Source organism: Uloborus diversus, chromosome 3 (assembly GCF_026930045.1).
Source record: "Uloborus diversus isolate 005 chromosome 3, Udiv.v.3.1, whole genome shotgun sequence".
NCBI lineage: Eukaryota > Metazoa > Arthropoda > Arachnida > Araneae > Uloboridae > Uloborus > Uloborus diversus.
In genome coordinates this window covers 153,610,438-153,628,063 of record NC_072733.1, presented here as the reverse complement: position 1 = coordinate 153,628,063, position 17,626 = coordinate 153,610,438, and the positions used below count along the sequence as shown (strand labels likewise).

Sequence of the window (17,626 nt, the reverse complement as noted above, 5' to 3'; positions counted from 1 at the left end):
CTGAAATTAAAATCATGGTCCTCGGCTCAGGACTAAAGCGGTACAAACAGAATTCTTTTATTGGATGGTAAGTGGTTATAACTAGTGATGTTCCGGATATCCGAGGGAAAATAAAGATCTGTATCCGTATCCGCTACTTTTTTGACGGATCTGAAACGGATCTTTTCTATTCTAAAAATTCTTAAATATTTGAATAAAAGACTCTTAAATTCCATTTAAATTAAGTTTTATTCCCTATTTAAATTATAAGGTATCATTTCAGAAGCTAATTTGTACCCCCCGTTGCAAAAAAAAAACGAGTAATAAGTTTTAAAAGTGTATCTGTGTGTCTATTCGTGGCATCGAACCGATTTTGATAGTTATTTTTTCGTTCAAAACGTGACTTGATCGAAAGGGTTCTTAGCTTGACCTCGTTTTTGCAGAACTTTAATTACTGGAAATTTTAATAAAAACCGACTTAACTTTTTTCAGAATTACGGTAGTAAAAACTTACCCGTGCGTTTAAAATATTGGTCTCAAATTAAAAGAACAAAGTTTTCTGCGTTTGATATTTGTTTGGAACTTCCAAGTTATATACAGTAAAAGGTATAATTTTGTTAAGGAAATTTTAAATGTAATTCAAAGCCTTTATACGCTTGATCAGTAGCTATTTCATAGTCGGATAAGGAGAAAAAGCTTAACGATTTAAAATTTCTATCCGCTGTCATATTTGTTAATAATGTGTGTTCCGTCCCGCGAAATTCATCTCAATATCAGGTCGGCCCTCTGGGACATGTTTTTTTTTTTTTAATTTTTAGTTTAATATTAGTTTCTGTTATGTTCTTCATATTGGTTTTTCTCGGCATTCTTCAAAAAAAGTGAGACTAAATTCTCTATTTACTGTTTGTAAAGGTGTTCCCGGCTCTGTTATTCTGTCGGTCGGAGTAAGTTGGGTAGATTGTGTCAGTGCTGCATTTATGCTGAAATAAAATGCGAAAAAATATTTCTAGTCTGTCCAGTAGCAGCTCTACACTCTTGCTCCTGTATTCTACATCTACCGAGCAAGCTAGAAATTATTTTTCACATTCCATTTACACATTGATGCAGCGTTGACCCGTTCGTTCCAACCCTTCCTCAATTTTAACAGAGATTTCTTTAAAGAGAGGAAATCATTGTTTTGATTATATTTTCGCCGTAGATGACATTTTTTGAATAAACAATGTTATTATTCTGACGGGAATACCTTCCGTAACAAATTAAACACTTGTATAGTAGAATTGGGTAAAAAAAATATTGAGATCCGTATCCGTGGATCCGGATCCGTATCCGTGGATCCGGATCCGTATCCGCGGATCTACTTTGTTGATGATCCGGCACATCACTAGTTATAACTGTCTGTACATGTGCATATATATTAGTGTACAGGGATTTGCAACATGGCTTAAATCCCACTCCTTGTTAACATCTCTGTCTGGCATAGGCTATTTTTATTGGTGTTCCCTGTGTATGTGTGTATATACAGGGTAACTCATAAAGGATGGGCAGAACTTTAAGAGAGGTTATGGTACACATTCAAATAAACAACTTTCATGAAAGAATGCATGGGCGGAAATAACTCAAAGGTGCTGGAGCAGCTGCAAATGAGAATCATGCATACCAACTGCTGTTTGGCCTGCTTGCTCTCCAGAACTTTCATGCCTCAATTTATTTTTGAGGGAACAGCTGAAGGCTCTTAAGTAGAGACACACATTGAATTATCTGAGGAACTTGTAACCAGACTTTCGGCCGCTGCAGGAGAATTGTGCAAAATGCCTGGTGTTTACTTGAATGTTTGCCATTCCTTTCTTTGCTGTTTCTGTGTGCATAACTGCTAGTAGTCACTGTTTTGAGCAGTTATTGTAATCTCAGGTCATAAAACTATCTTTATTAACATAATTGTTCTTTGTTATTCTTTGCCTTGTAGCACAGCATCACATTAATTGCCTTTGAGAGTTATTCCCGCTCATGTATTCTCTGATGAAAGTTGTTTGTTTGGATGTGTACTGTAGCCATTTAAGTTTTCCCATCTTTTATGAATCACCCTGTGTGTTGTATAGTTTAAGAATAGTAAGAGGAAGAAGGGGAAATGGACTTGTTAGATATCTAACAATCAACACTTTTCCAGAATATAACAATCAAATACAGCTGGGCCGTTTGCTGATGATTAATTTTTAGTTCAGCAATGAAAAATCTAAGACAAACTCTAAATTCCAAGAAGGGTCCCAAGGGATTGCACCCCTGGGATGAGGTAGCTCAGAAAATCAGAGAAGAAAAATAGTAAAATATATTGCATTGCTTAAAATAAGTTTTAAGCAATGCAATAAAAGAAAGAATAAAATTTTTAATTTGGCTTGGGCCAAGCGTTTGTTCACATAAAGGGAAAAACTGCTTTTAGAGATTTATAAAGAAAGTTATTTCTATAGAACATGCAATGGAAACAGGATTTGATGTGTCAATGGTAACTGTATGTCTATTTCACCCTAATTGTATGTATATTTCATCTTAAAATGCTTCAAATTAAAATTTATGCCAAATATTTTTTGAACAAATTGTATGATGTTATGCTTAAAAGTATCACAAATTACCCCCCTCCCCCCCAAAAAATAAAGGAAAGAACATCAATAGACTTTACTGAATAGCAAATCACAATAAAGATTAAGTCTCTAGGAGAGAAAAGAAACCATTTTTTGTCACATGAAACTATTCGGTTACATCAAAGGCTTTCCTTAAAGTTCTTACAAAATAAAAAAAATTAAAATGCAAAAGAATAAAAAATAACTTTTACAACTTTATATGCTTAAGAGCAGTAAGAAACTTTTATCCAACAACATTAGCTTGAGAAATGAAAGCCATGGCAAAGAGCACTTTTGCTATTTACTGCTAAGCACATGAACATCAAATCAATTAAAACTTCAATCCTAGAAAAGTAGGCATTGCATAGAATTAAAACACTAACAGGAACTTTGAATATAATAGGACAAATGTACACTAGATTCATGAAATCTAGCTCTATATAAAATATTTGACTCCATCATTATCTAAAAAGCAGTTGAACAAATAATAGCAGTCACATGTATCAGAATGGACTAGTAAATAGCAGTTTAACAAATAAAAAATAAAAAAGCAACTGACATACAATAGGATCACAGTTTTTACAGTACTTTTAAAAAGAAATCGTACCAGTACATTTCAACTCTTTTTCCTAGCACTCAGTGTTTGAAAAGAAAAAGAAAGAATACATAGTCGCCTCAAAGTAACCGTAAGACACCTAATCCCATAAACAGTAAGATATCCTACTGTTGTTCTGAGGTGACTATATCCTAAATTAGAAACACAGAACTAGCTTTTGAATAAGGTTGGAATTTTTAATTTATAAAAGGCAATGAATTAGTACATTATTAAAAAATTCATGCATAAAGTGAAAGATTTTGACACTAATAATCAAAATCTTACTAAAGTTAATTAGTGAAGAAAAATTGATTGAACTGACTTCATCTTGGTTTCTCTTTTCTAATTTTGTTAGGTGCAACCAGTTTTCAATTATTTGCCTTAATTTTAAAATTTAAGGAAGTTGCATGTATTGTTTATTAACATTCACTACATCTAAGAAATTTATAATTTATGTTAAAGAAATATTAAATAAATAACTAGCAGAATGGTTGAAGAATATTTTAAAATTACATTATAATTTTAAGCATTTTTAGTTTTTCACGCATTCTCCATTTGTTTTAATGCATAAATAAATAGATGAAAATAAAAGATAGAGAAATAATCTATATATCTTGTTAGGTTTTTAAAAACTATCATTTCATATTAGAACAACCTAATTACAATATTCTGCAAAAATGCTTTGAGAGGGGGTTGAATGCATGTCATTTGATATTTCTCCATGCTATAATGGAAATGTATAATACATAAAATGTGCACCTAAAAGTCGTGCTACTTGGTAGATACCACATGAAATGTTACACACTAATAATAACAATGAAAACAGATTTCATAACTTCAAATGTGAGCTGTATCAAAAAATTTCTCATTTATAAGTCACATATGCTGACAAGAGTTTGATATTTATTTTAAAATAATATTTCCAATGTAACACAATTCATTAGGGCACAAACAATCCATGAGAAATGCCTGATAAACATTAAATACTTTCACCACTTCTTTTAAAGCAAGCAGTGAAAGAGAAGGCAATCGAAATCAATTGAGGTAGATATTGCTTTTGAGAATTTGATAACAAAAAATAAATTGAAAATTCTTGTTATAATCTTTGAATAAGGGGAAATTCTGATAAGTCTTCATCAACACAATTAAGGGAGAAAATTCATTTCATAATGTACCACAGGGCCGTAACCAGAAAATAATTTCAAGGAGGGTTTAAAAACTTCCATGCGAAGCTTTGCGATATTGTGCTAATGTTCAAGTCATTGGGTTATCTATTATGAAAGCGTTTTATGCATTTAATATACATATGAAAGACATTGGAGTTATGGAACAATATTTTTTGGAAATTTTTAAATATAAACAAACATTTAAATGTGGGGGGGGGGGGATTGAACCCTAAGAACTCCTCCCTAGTATACAGCCCTAATCTAGCATGTCATTAACTCTAAACGGAACTAAAAGGCATGTTAAAACAGTCTTCAAGTACAGGCTTGCGAATATAGGAAACAGTTTCCTTTTGGCAGTTATAATAATATGGTTGAGAGATATAAATATTTTATTTTATGAATAGTGCCAATTGAATAATATATATGGTTAATTTATACTCGTTCGTAGTAAAATGTAATAAAAAAATTACACTAAATGAAATGATAAAAAAAATGTATGAATAAATAACTGATTTTGTGCCATATTAAGCAAAGACGTTTCAATATTCATGATAGGGTTTGTGAAATTCAATAATCCTCTAAAAGAAAGCTAAGTTAGTATTCAAGTAACTGCTTTCAAGAGCAGAATGAAATTTTAAGACTATTAATTAGAAACTCCCTGAAGGGGTAAAAAGCTATAAAAAACCCTAAGAACTCCTCCGCACATGATAAAAACAAAACATTTCAAAAATTCTTCTTCCGCATTTTAAAATTATCTAGCTTTTTTTCCTTTTTTTTAGCAGTTTCCCTCGTACAATTAATCAGCTGAGAAGAAATGAGAAGCTGTTGCCAATTTATAGAAGAAAAATACATTGCATTTGGTTTGCTTTAAACTAATCAATTAATTACTTTAATGCAATAAGGACCCAACCCTTTTTAACTATGGGCCAAAAAGTAAAAATGTCTTTAGGATTAAAATCAGTTATACTTTCTACGGATTTTTCTATGTAGGAAGGAAAAAAATCTAATGCAATATATATTTTTTTCCAGCAAAAAAATTCATGAGCAACAAACTAACATTACTGCACGCATGCACAGGGGTTAACATTTCAGGGTGATATCCTTCCTGCCTCCAATCTTTTGATGGAGAAATTAATCAGATACACTCGAAAAAAATAACCAATGGGAGGGTGGGGGGGACTCTGCCTTCTTTCTATAAAAATTAACAATTGCTAATAATTCGGATTACGTCGAGGAAAAACAACACATCAAACCAACTTTCACAATTTGGGAATACACATATCCGTTAACAATGTTGTTGCTTTTTTTCCCTCCTAAAAATTGTGATCACATTCAAACATTAACCGGTACAGATGTGATATACCCCCCCCCCCCCCCATTTGGCGACATCCGATTTTTTGCACAAAATTGAAATATTTTTCTCACCAATGAGGCGATAATTTTTTAAGCATGGCATCCCTGGTGAAACTGATCTGTGTTTGGCAACGTGAAGGCAATCTTGTTCGAACTTGTTGTTTACTTGGGTTGTTTACTCGGTTTCACGCAGGAGAGATACGTGTTGTTTCGTGCAATATACCTTACAGGAAAGTTTATTTTGTGTTAGTTTAGATTCAGTAGTTGTGTTTTGAAGTAAAAACATTAGAAAATGTCAGTTTCTTCAAACTTGAATAGTAATTAAAAGTTAACTCCAACGTGGTGTGTCTGTAACGTGCCATTGTCATATGATGTTTTGTTTTGGACTGAGTGTGAGGATTTATACTATAAAAAGGTAAGTTCTTTTTTTTAGAATTCAAAAAAAAAAACTCACTTCCGAAATTCTTTGTTTTTTACAAATCCTTGAGGGGTTCTTGTAGTTTTTAACTTTATTTTTACTGTATGTAAATTAATTTTACAAAAATAGTACGGTTATTTTGTTCTAAAAGTTCATTCTTATCGATGTCACGAATTATTTAGACATATTCAATTAACGTCCCTCCTTTAGGTAATGAATTTCTGAAAAAAAGTTGACTCCAGCATTTTATAAAAATATAAAGGTGTTACTTTATGTAAAATATAATAGGTATTTTGAGAGTATGTCTATATAGCAAATAAATGTATGGTATTTTTGTATTGTTTATGTTTAGGATGTTTTGTTGAGACATTTCTACTTTTCATACATCGAAATTTGAGTAACTAAGCGCTTTTTTGGCTGAAATAGTTATGGATTTTGGGGATGTTTTCCGCTTTAAACATCGCGATTTGAATCGGTTTGCTCTTTTTTAACAGAGTATGAGAAAAGTTTTTGTTCGATGAAATGCATGTTGGAAAATAGCTTTTATTTCTATTGGTACATATTTCGTTGGTGAACTGTTATAGTAATTTGTTGATTTAAGCATTTTAAATACTTTCTAGTAATTGTTCTTTGTGTACAAAACCTTTCTAGTTTCTGGTATTTTTGAAGCGTATATTCGTGATGTTTTTTGTTGTAGTTTTATGTTGTTTTTATATATATTGTGTTCTGAAGTGCTTTGATCATGTTTTTTCATCTGATTTTTTCCTGTTGGCGCAAAAAAAGCATCGCTAAAAACGATGTATGACATATGTTGTCATACATCGTTTTCTTGGCGACGCTTTCTTTGCGCCAACAGGAAAAAGTCGCCAAGGGTGGGGTATATCACATCAGTTCCCATTAGCCCCTGATGAATTAAATAAAATTTTCTAAAAACGTTTAAAATCTACTTTTCCATTTTGAGGTCTAAAGATGTAATATAAACAGCTTAATATATTAAAATATAACCTTAACTGAAAATAAGCATAGAAAGTTTTTAAAGGTTTTTATAAGTTGTGTGAGTTTTGTATTGATATATTATTTAATTAGTTTTTTAAACAACTTTGGAAAAGAGGAGTCTCGACTCTGGTAAATCTTAACCCATAGAACATTTTTAATTAGAGAATATATTCCAAAATCTATTTTATACAAGTATTTCATTTTGTTCAAAAATTTTTTCAGTTAAAAAGCTGTTTTTAGGCATAAGTAAACAAACTAGATTATAAAAAGAAGTATGCTATAGTTAAGAAAAAAAAAAAAGAAAGAAAGAAAAGAGATACATCAACTAGTCAAGCATCAACTCTTACATTTATTCTTACATTTTACTAAGAAAACCCTTTTCTTAAAATCTGCTGTAGGAAAGGTAAGCCTGTTTTTTTACTTTGTTATTTCTTATAAAAAACCCCACCCAACATTTAATCATGATTATCCCACAGCATAAAGAAAATATAGGTAAAAATGAAATGACGAATATTGAACAGGGATGCTGCTTCCTTCTCCCCCAAACCTTGAGAAAAACCAATCAAATTTTAAATGTGCATCAGCAACAATAAATTAGTTAAAAGAGATGAGAGAAAAATCTCAAAATACAGGAACAGAAAAAATATGAGTGTCATTTGGTAAGGAGTAATTAATACACAATGAAAATAAAAAAAAAAAAAATAAATAAATAAGAATAAAAAAATAAAAATATGTTTAAAGAAAGGTCTTATCAAATGAGAAATACTTAGATTTAAATCATGATAAGCCACACAATGTATTAGGGCCATTCAGTCTTTTGAACTTCAGTCGTTTTTCCTCACCCCTATTTCAATAAATGGAATTGTTTAATCGGCCGGCAAGCGGATCTGAACTTGCCAGAGGCAGACAGTATATAATAGCCAATGATCGAGTAATGCTCCTGACATCATCAACAATGAAACTCGCACCACGGCAAGACAATTTGATGATATGTTTTGGTAATATTTAAAATGCAGGGAAAGGCTTTATTGTGACGAGGCTGAACTTGATTCAGTAACTTAACTGTTCTACTGGGGAATGTCATTTCAGGGGAATGAAGAAATGAAAAAATGGTGAACAATAAACGCTATCTACTGGAGTTTTGGGTTAATCTACTGGAGTTGGGAATAAAATTTTAACTATCAAAATATCTCCAATCAGGCAATTGCTTTGTTTAAATGTAGAAGCAATTTTCACTCGTCATATCTTGATGGGCAATTTTCTAGTAATTTAATAAATGGGAACTCAATGTTCTCTTAATATATTGAAATTCATTAAGAGTACTCTTTAAAATGAAAAAAAAAAAAAACAAAAACCCTATGGCAGCATCCCTGTCAAATGAATAACACATAATGATGAAATATGGCATAGTAACTTACTACATTCGCTGATAAATATTCTGACACTGAATTACTTTTCCCAAATTAGTGAAATGTAAATGAAGGTATAGAAATAACTACCATAGTTGAAACAACAGATATTTTCATCAAAAAATACTGAATTTTGAAAACCTTCAGATATACATTTCAAGATCTGAATGAAAATTAATTCACATAATTATTGCACAAATAATTAAGTAGGTCCTTAATATCACATGAAATAGATGCTTTATTGGTCAACAAATATATAAAATATGCAGCATAGCATTAATAAAAGCTACAAATTAACTTATGTATAGAAAGCAATCAAAAATGATTTTAAGCAAGTGCACATATTGTGCTCAAATAAACCTCCAAACAGCTACAGATTTTTGAAAGACATTTTAAACAAATATTATGCATTGAGTAAATTGGATGATCTCAAGTTTATTCACCCTAAATCAAAGAAAAGTTGTAGTTTATTATTCAAAAAACATACTTATAGTAGAAATTAAATTTTATATCTAGTGGGGAGGGGTAAGACTTTTCTCCCATTGAAATAATCACAAAACTTACCTTAAACTTAACATATACATATAAGTGGCTTTAACATGCAAAATAAGATCAATGCAGTTGAAAACTCTTTATGTATAACGGCCCAAATAAAATTTAATTTATTCAAACACCATGCTGAAAATTTGAAAACATAATAAATGTAATTTAAGTCAACATCAAAATGATTAATATTAGTACATGTTTTCTATACTCATTTTTAGTTCATGAATGCTCTGACAAAAGAATGTAAACATTATGAACATTTTTAAAAAAAAAGTTATACAAAACTAATCTGATATTCGGTATAAGTAATTAAAGCATTTCACTCTTTTTTTCTTTCTTTTGTTGACAAAAAAAAAAAAAAAGGATAAAAAACACTGCATATCATTAGAAACATGTCAATATAACTTTAACCATAACTGAAACCACACCAATACTAGATTGTTTTCTATAATGCATTTCGTCTATAAAGAGAAAAATCGTTTTAATTCTTCTTTCTTAACTTGTGAATTCTTGACACTAATGCAATTTACATTATACCATGGTGCTGAATCAATGATAAATTTAGTAATTATATGAAACTAAAATGCACACATGTATCTATTGCAAATGAATATTTTTTAAATCTAAGTGGAAACTAATAAATATTTCAGAAATGCACCAAAGATAAGGGAAAAAAACTATATTTGTCAGTTAAGAGCTACAACAAAACAAACACATCAAGTCTAATAATTATCTTGAAATTTCAGGCGGTTTAAAACTTATCATTTGTAACTTACACCAATGCAAAATATTTGATTTTAAAATCAAACTTCATTAAAACTTTTGAAAAATCTTCAGTAAAAATATTGAATGTAAAGAGATATATTTCAAATTAAAAAAAAAAAAAAATAATCAAAAACCTAATTTTAAATACCGATGATTATATAATTGCATAACAAGGAATACACACATCTTTAGCAAAAGAAAACTGACGATGATATGTATTTAACTTGCAAAGGAAATAAAATTGCACAATTGTTTAACCAAACAATAACAGCACAAAAAGATGCACAAAAAGATGGTCAAATGAGGAAGCTATAAAAATGGTATAAAAATTTGTATCACATTTACTTGTAAATCAACAAATGCAAAATTATTGTTTACATTTTTAAAAATATGAACACTTAAGTCTGCACCAGCAAATTAAAAGCACACAGAAAGATTAAAATTCTATCGCCTACTAATTGCCAGAGTACATTGTTTGGAGTCAGATAAATATGAGGCGATAGAATGAGATGAATGTTCGCATGACGGGGAAACCAATGCTTAAGAATGGTATGGTATACAACACAGAAGATAACTTATGCAAAGGTTATGAAAAAGTCATTTATTTTTTACACAATAAAAGAGTTGCCAGTTTTACTAAGAACACTTAATATTTTACAACATTTGCCCTGATGTATGTCCTTGAAGTGTATTCAAAATTATTCTGTAAGGCTAAGGGAAACTAGTATTTCAGTTTTGTACCATGACTCCTTGAAAGGCAAGGAGAAAATCTTACTCTGTAGATAAAAATAATGCTAGGAAACTTGCTATTATTGCTCATGTTGAGCATTTAAAAATCAACAGCTTGTAGCTTATGCAAAAGATCACTCACTATATGCTCTCTTAACAAAATCAGCAAGAGCAGTAGAACGTTGAAACTATATTAAAGCAGAAAATGAAATAAAATTCTAAAGCATGTTTCAAGAAAATATCTAGGAAAATGCAGTTACACAGCACAGATAAATTGCCCTTCATTCTGTGCTGATTTGCATTGTACATCTTTGAGGAACATGATGGTAATGAAAATTTAAAAATCTATTTGAACCATTTACAGATATCAAAACATTCAGGATGTAAACGACAAGATGGTAAAAACAGACTAGACTATAATCCAATTAATGTAAACAGGCAGTGGAGATTAGACTCCTCAGTTTAGAGGAGTTTTATGACAAAAGAGGACATAAAAAGAGACAGCAAAATATTAATAAACAAATCAAAACAACTACATAGGAATTCAAAATTAGGGGGGGGGGGACAACAACCAAAAATATTTTTAAAATACCATTCAATAAAAATGGCACTGAACACATAAAAACTGCTACCATTCATATAACAAAGAAATGTCACTTTGATGTCTCTCCTTCATTTTTGAGAGAAACTGTCATTGTTTTAGGAAAAGGACCTTCATAATAACATAATACTTCTTTAATATTCACTAAAATTGGTATCATAACATTCATCTTTTACCTTGGCATATGTATCAACTTGAGGTACATACGAACAGTCAGCCTGAGAGTAATCCATGTAAGGTCTAGAATAACCCCCATAGTATTGGTTATTTATTGGCTGCTTGGCAGCATGCTCTGTATGTGATAGTTGATAATTATGAATTGGGTTGATATGAGTTTGAGAATGATCTGGAAATGAAGATTCAGCTCCATTCTGATTTTCATGCCAATGTTGCCAATTATGCTGTGGAGCAGAATCAGTGGGAAAATATGGAGATGTAACAGTAGATTGCCCTGACCAAGATGATCCAGATGAGCTATATCCTCCATGATCTACTGGTCTTCTACCTCTTCCACGTCTTCCAGAACCACGTCCTCGAGGTCGAGGACAAACAGTTTCCTGCTGAACAGGGGGATATCTTCCTAAATCAGCTTTTCTTTTCCTACCACGCTTTCCCCTTTGTACTGGTATCATCATTCTCACTTCTGAGTCAGGTGTCTGTAGACTGCGATGCACTGTAGCACTAACATCATTTCTATGAAAGTCTGTAAAACACTCGTCGTGAGTATCTTCCTTCACTTCCACTTTCAGTTTAACATCCGGAAATGAAACTTCCGAAAAGTCTAGATCAGGCAATGCACCACAAAGATGGTCTCGCAATTTTTTAAGAGCTATGTAAAATGGAACTTTGTCAACAGCTCTAGGAAGTTGAGCACATCTTGCACTTGAAGAAGGCATAACAAAAACAGACTGAAATGATGCAAAGAAAATGTAAGATATGATGAACTGGTTTAATATACAGTTAACTCCTGATTATCCGCATAATAGGGTAGTACAGTAACAGCAGGTAATCCGCAAAACAGGTAAAAAATTATACTTTTGTATACAACAGCTTAAAACAACTGTACACTAGCATACACTTAATTATAGCTAAAGCTATAACAGTGTATGTAAAAGCAAAAAAAGGATCGCTCATCATAGCAAATGGATAACATTCATATGCAAGCAAATCCTTCAAACAGATTTTCTGAAACAAATCAAGCTAGGTCAACTAAAAACATGTAAGTAAGGAAGGGGAAAGGAATTTTTTCAAACAAACTTGTTTGGTTACTTGTTTACGTGTGTAAGTAGTTTAGATCTAAAAATCAGTAAGTAGTGTACATCTAAAAATCAGCAATTAGTGTACATCTAAAAATCTGTTCGTAGTGTTGATCTAAAAATCAGGTTTTAACTGTTCAAGTTTCCGTGATGGAAAGTATGACGTTGTTGGAACGGGGGGAGGGGGGGGGGGAGAAATAGGACAGTATAAAAACCTATTTTGCAGTTGTTCAGTTAAAACTAGCCCTCAGGACGGATAGATTAGCTGCACTCAATCTCGCTGTCTAAGGTGGCTCATGCAGCTAGCCTGCGGCACGTTGGCGTACTTTGGGTGCTTTTCCCCTCCTTGTTGCCTGCGGCAGTACATTAATTTTTGGTGCAGCATGGGGCTTTGCCCCCTCCTTACCGCCTGTGGTACATTAATGGACAGTACATTAAGTTTTGACATAGCATGCCTCTTACTTAACCCAATTTTGCTGGAGCCATTCCAAGGTCAGCACATGTCTTAAATTTTCTTCAAACAGAATAGATGAGGCAATTCAAAAGAATTCATAAAATGCGCCATATTAGGTTTTGCACTTCTGCTAGAAACAGGCACTATAAAAGTGATATGGCCTTGAAAAGGAAAGAAGGGAGAAACAAAGAAAAAAAAAACGCAAGTATCAGTTATTTTCTGAAGGAGAACAAAGGTAGAAAAAAAATTTCTAATTAATATCTTGCTAATTAAAGTCATAAAAGTATGCAACCAAGTCAAATACTTGCCTAAAAAAATATGAATCTCTGCAGATAATTGGGAGTTTATTATCCAGCATATAAAGATCATCACTAAAGCACATTAACTCCAATTTATAACACGTATATTTTAACAAAAAAATATATAAGTAACATGATATAAGAGACAACTTACAATTCCAGTGCCTTGAATAGGATCAGGTTGTCTTCCAAAATCAAAATTCTTTTTCCCCGAAAAAACCTCGTAAATCACTAAAAAATAGTCAAACTTTAATTGAAGTGTAATACAAAATGGTAAACTAAAAGCCGTACCACATCATTCTACAGTAATAAAGTAAATAAAAGACTGTCATTTTAAGTGTAAGTAAAATGTTTATTAGGTATTGTTTGCAAATAGGTTCAAACTATAGGCAACATAAATCTATTTGTAGACCTTGAATTCAAGAGAAAGCTTTGTATTAATAGTATCAGGGGTCTGTCCAGGATTTTTCACAGGGTCCGTTTTTTGTGAAAAATCAAATAATTTCGCAAAAAAAAAAAAAAAAAAAATTGTTAAAACGAAATTTTAGAATTTAGAGAAGGCACAAACTGCATCAATGGAAAAGTTGAGTGTTTTCCTCTTCTATGTCGAGAATATCATTCTGGATTTTTGTTCTGATATTTGGCGAGGGGGGGGGGGGGGCATCGCTCTCTTAAGTATCAATATTTATCTACCATTCTACATTATGTTAAATTTTACTAGAAATATTTCTGTACAGTATCTAAAATAATTGTAACAAAAAAATAAATAAAATAAAATTCAGAATAGAACATTTTCAGCATTTAACTTTTTGACCCAAGACACTCTTAAAAAGCACAGAATTTCGTTTAAAACTTAAAAATTCCGTGATTTTAACAAAAATTAAAAGATATTAATTGTTTACCTCTTAACAAAGCATAATAAACATCAAAAATTCGAAAAATCGGATTCCCATAGCGGATGCAAAGAGAAAGAAATATTTTTGATAAAATTATTTTAAAATTGCATTTTAGAGTCCTATGATAAACATTTCATTAATATCTGTGGACACAGTTGAAGCAAAAAAAATAAATAAATAAAATAAACCATTAAAAAAACCATTTTAATTTTTTACCCTTAACAAAAAATGGAATTTTGCTTTAAAAACTTGAAATGAGAGTTCTAACGGAAATAAAGAGACTTTTCATTTATTTACATCCTAATAAAGCGAAGTTAGCTTGAAAAAAGAACAAAATATGATTCTCACATTGGATGTTAAAAGATAGCATTTTTCAAAATGTAGACATCTAAAGAAAAAAAAGGTAATTAAAAGAATTTATTTAAAGTTAAGCATCCTTGTTAGCATCAAAAAATCAAAACCCATGTAATTTTTTTTTTGCAGTTCTAAGTTCATTTCGCAGACATATATTATTATTGTTTAATTAATCATGAGCTGGTGAAAAAGTGCTTATCAATGCGTTTTCAGAAAAGTTCACAACAACATCGCTGCTAATTAGCCGTGATTAAACAAACAAACAACCATTATATTTATTTGAGCAATTATTTATAGCTTGCAGGAGCATCGCACTAAGAGTGCCCCCTTTTTTTTTTTTTTACAAAATTAGCCGATTTTGTATAAGCTGATCCCTCTAATTTGACTTCAAAGAAGGTTCTAAAAATTATCGGTTTATACACAGAAATATGCGTTATTTTGCTTTCTGATTTGCTCTTTCAATAAACAATTTGTGAAAAATCCGATCTTGTTTATCAGAATTTTGTAAAGGGTCCGTTTTGTTTGATCGAGATTTTGTGAAAGGTCCGTTTTGTTTGACCGGGATTTTGTGAAAGGTCCGTTTTGTTTGACCGGATTTTTGTGAAGGGTCCGTTAACGGACCCAAATATCCTCTGGCTAGACCCCTGAGTATGCAAAATATTAGGGACGTAGTCTATCACAGTATATCTCAACCTTTTTTATATTATGGCACACTTGATAGTTGGCTCAATCCTTGCAGCGCATTGAAGTAAATTTTATGTGTCAATATAAACAATGCTTTCATCATTTACTTATCAAGGCAAGAAAGAGAAAAAAAAGTGTTTCCATATGGATATAACAACTAATCTTTTAAACATGTGAAATATTTAAAAAGTATTTCAGTTTCTTCAGAAATTGAATTAAAATTCACCATGAAATTTAGTGCTTTTTACAGCCAGAAAGTCCTCACAATCGCACTTTAAAATTTTTTGAAATGTTGCTGATTATTTCCGCGGAATGTTTCTGGACTTCAGTTTTTAGTCTCTTCCTCAGAAACAGGTGCGGATGGGGCCGGTGGAAAGCCGGGCATTTGCTTGGTGGGCCGCTTCTGTTTGGGCTGTATTGAATTTTACAATTAAATAGTACACACACAAAAAAAAAAAACATGATTTTTCTTTTTTTCCCCACCTTTCCTCCTTTTTTAAAAAAAATATTTAAATATCTGTGACAATAGCATAATAATCCGGTAGATTTCTCAATGACTTGTAAGGAAATCGCTGAAAGAAAAGTAATGGTCGCAAAATTTAAAAAAAAACTACAAACTCATGTTGTGAGTAATAACATGGTTTTCTGTGCATCGGTAAATTCATCGCTCGATAAGATTATTTTGTTGCATAACTGTCCAGGACCTTCTAAAGCCGTAACTGCTGCCTTTAGTTCGTGGGGGACAATGAACACGTCACGGTAGGGCTGTCGCCGGAGAAGGCTGCCAATTTTAAGTGATGAACAAAAAAAATAATAATAAATAAAAGAAAGAAAAAAAATGCTCTCAGCATTAAAAAATTTAAATATTAATAAGAAAATGAAAAGTGGAATTCCAGTAACAAAAAGTATTTTTTCAGCAAAATTTTAAAAGAAAATGCAACGTTTGAGTATTAAGCAACTAAACCTTTGAGTATTATTTAGGAAAATCTACAGTTCTTTATTATAATTTAACTTATGTACGTTTCGAAAAAATTTTTAATGAAAAAAAAAATTCTGTACATAGTATAAACCAGTGGCGGCTCATCACTAAGGGTTCCAGGTACATAATTAAATAAATTGTTAAAAATTATTTTCTGGTGTTTCAGTTTTTAAAAAATCAGGGCATGAAACTGATTTTAAATTTCTAGCACTCTGCTCATTGCTAATATATAAAGAAAAAAAAAGTTTCGCTTTTCTGTTAACTAGCGTTAGCTCCTTAAGAACGTTCCTTTGGGCCTTTTTAACGGCGGCCCACAGCTTAACTAACTGCGATGATTGAACCAAAGTAACGAAAACGGCAAGCGATGTCACCCCGAACGATGTGTTTGGGCCGGGTCCTTCCCCATGGAAAACCATCTTCGTCCAATGGCAATAGTAGAAGCAAGTGGGAGGAAAGTGTCTCGTCTCGTGTCGCTTATACAATGTTTCAGTGAAGCAAAGGGTAGAAATCTCGGAGCCCACCCCACGGGGAAAGGAAAAGTTCTTTCATAGCTCTCTCCCAGTTTTCTCTCTCTCTTTTTTGATGGATTTTTAATTCACTTTTTCCTTTTCTTTAATCTTAAACGGCTGTTACTATCAGGTACTGGGGTTTACAATATTTTGGGTTCCCTCTGATTTCATTCCATGGAACACGTATTTTAATTTGTTTATTTTTCTTTATTTAACTTCACTCTCATTCTCGAAATTTCTGAATGGAGATTTTATTTTCAAAAAGGCGTTTGCCACTTTTTAAGTTGCAGTTTGAATTTAGGTGCAGTTGGTTTTCAGTGTTGTGCTAATACAATAAGAGTTCAGACTTTGTATTTTTGAATTAAGAGCTGTTCCTAATATAGTTTTCACTGGGTGAGATTTTTTCAATTTTCCGGTAAGTTATGATATTTTGTTAAAGTAATAAGTCTTAATCATGTAGGGCTTATTTTCATGCCTTTTCTACGCTAGAGTATTCTAACACTGAACAAACCTAAATTATTACACTGAGAAAACTAAAAGTAAATTAAATTTCTTATGAAAAGAATATATTGCTGATTAAGTAAACTGCATGTTTCTAGAAAAATTAGTTACCAGTTTCGTAATTTGATCCAATTGTTATTAGGTATCAACTAGAAAACCGCCCGTCATGGTATGATGAGTGAAAATTGCTTCTACATTTGAACGGAGCAATTGTCTGTTTAGTGATATTTTGGAGGTTGAAATTTTAATCCTCACTCCAGTCACGTTAATTTTTACCTTCATTCTTTATAATTACTGTCTTACTAGTAAAACAGTTAAGTTCTCGGATCGAGTTCAGCCTTGTCACAATGAAGCCTTTCCCTGCATGTTAAACATTACCAAAACATGTTATCAAATTATCATGCCGTGGCGCGATTTTCATTGTTGAATCATGCGGGTTACTCGATCATCCAATATTATTTATATGAAGATATATAATAACGAAGCATGCTAAAGTGAAAGTTAATGCTACTGCATTATCCCAGA

At 31.7% G+C, this 17,626-nt stretch overlaps 1 protein-coding gene across 1 annotated transcript in view; it reads right to left on the bottom strand.

The window, feature by feature from the left end:
- Positions 1 to 10,524: 10,524 nt before the first annotated feature.
- The window catches only part of LOC129218656 (uncharacterized), a 57,481-nt gene continuing 50,379 nt past the window's right edge, over positions 10,525 to 17,626 (bottom strand). The window contains exons 7-8 of the mRNA XM_054852976.1: positions 13,333 to 13,409; positions 10,525 to 12,077 (exon numbers count right to left, since the gene is read on the bottom strand). Coding sequence (XP_054708951.1) covers positions 11,304 to 12,077; positions 13,333 to 13,409 — 851 coding nt within the window. The 3' untranslated portion in view covers positions 10,525 to 11,303. The remainder of the gene's footprint in view (positions 12,078 to 13,332; positions 13,410 to 17,626) is intronic.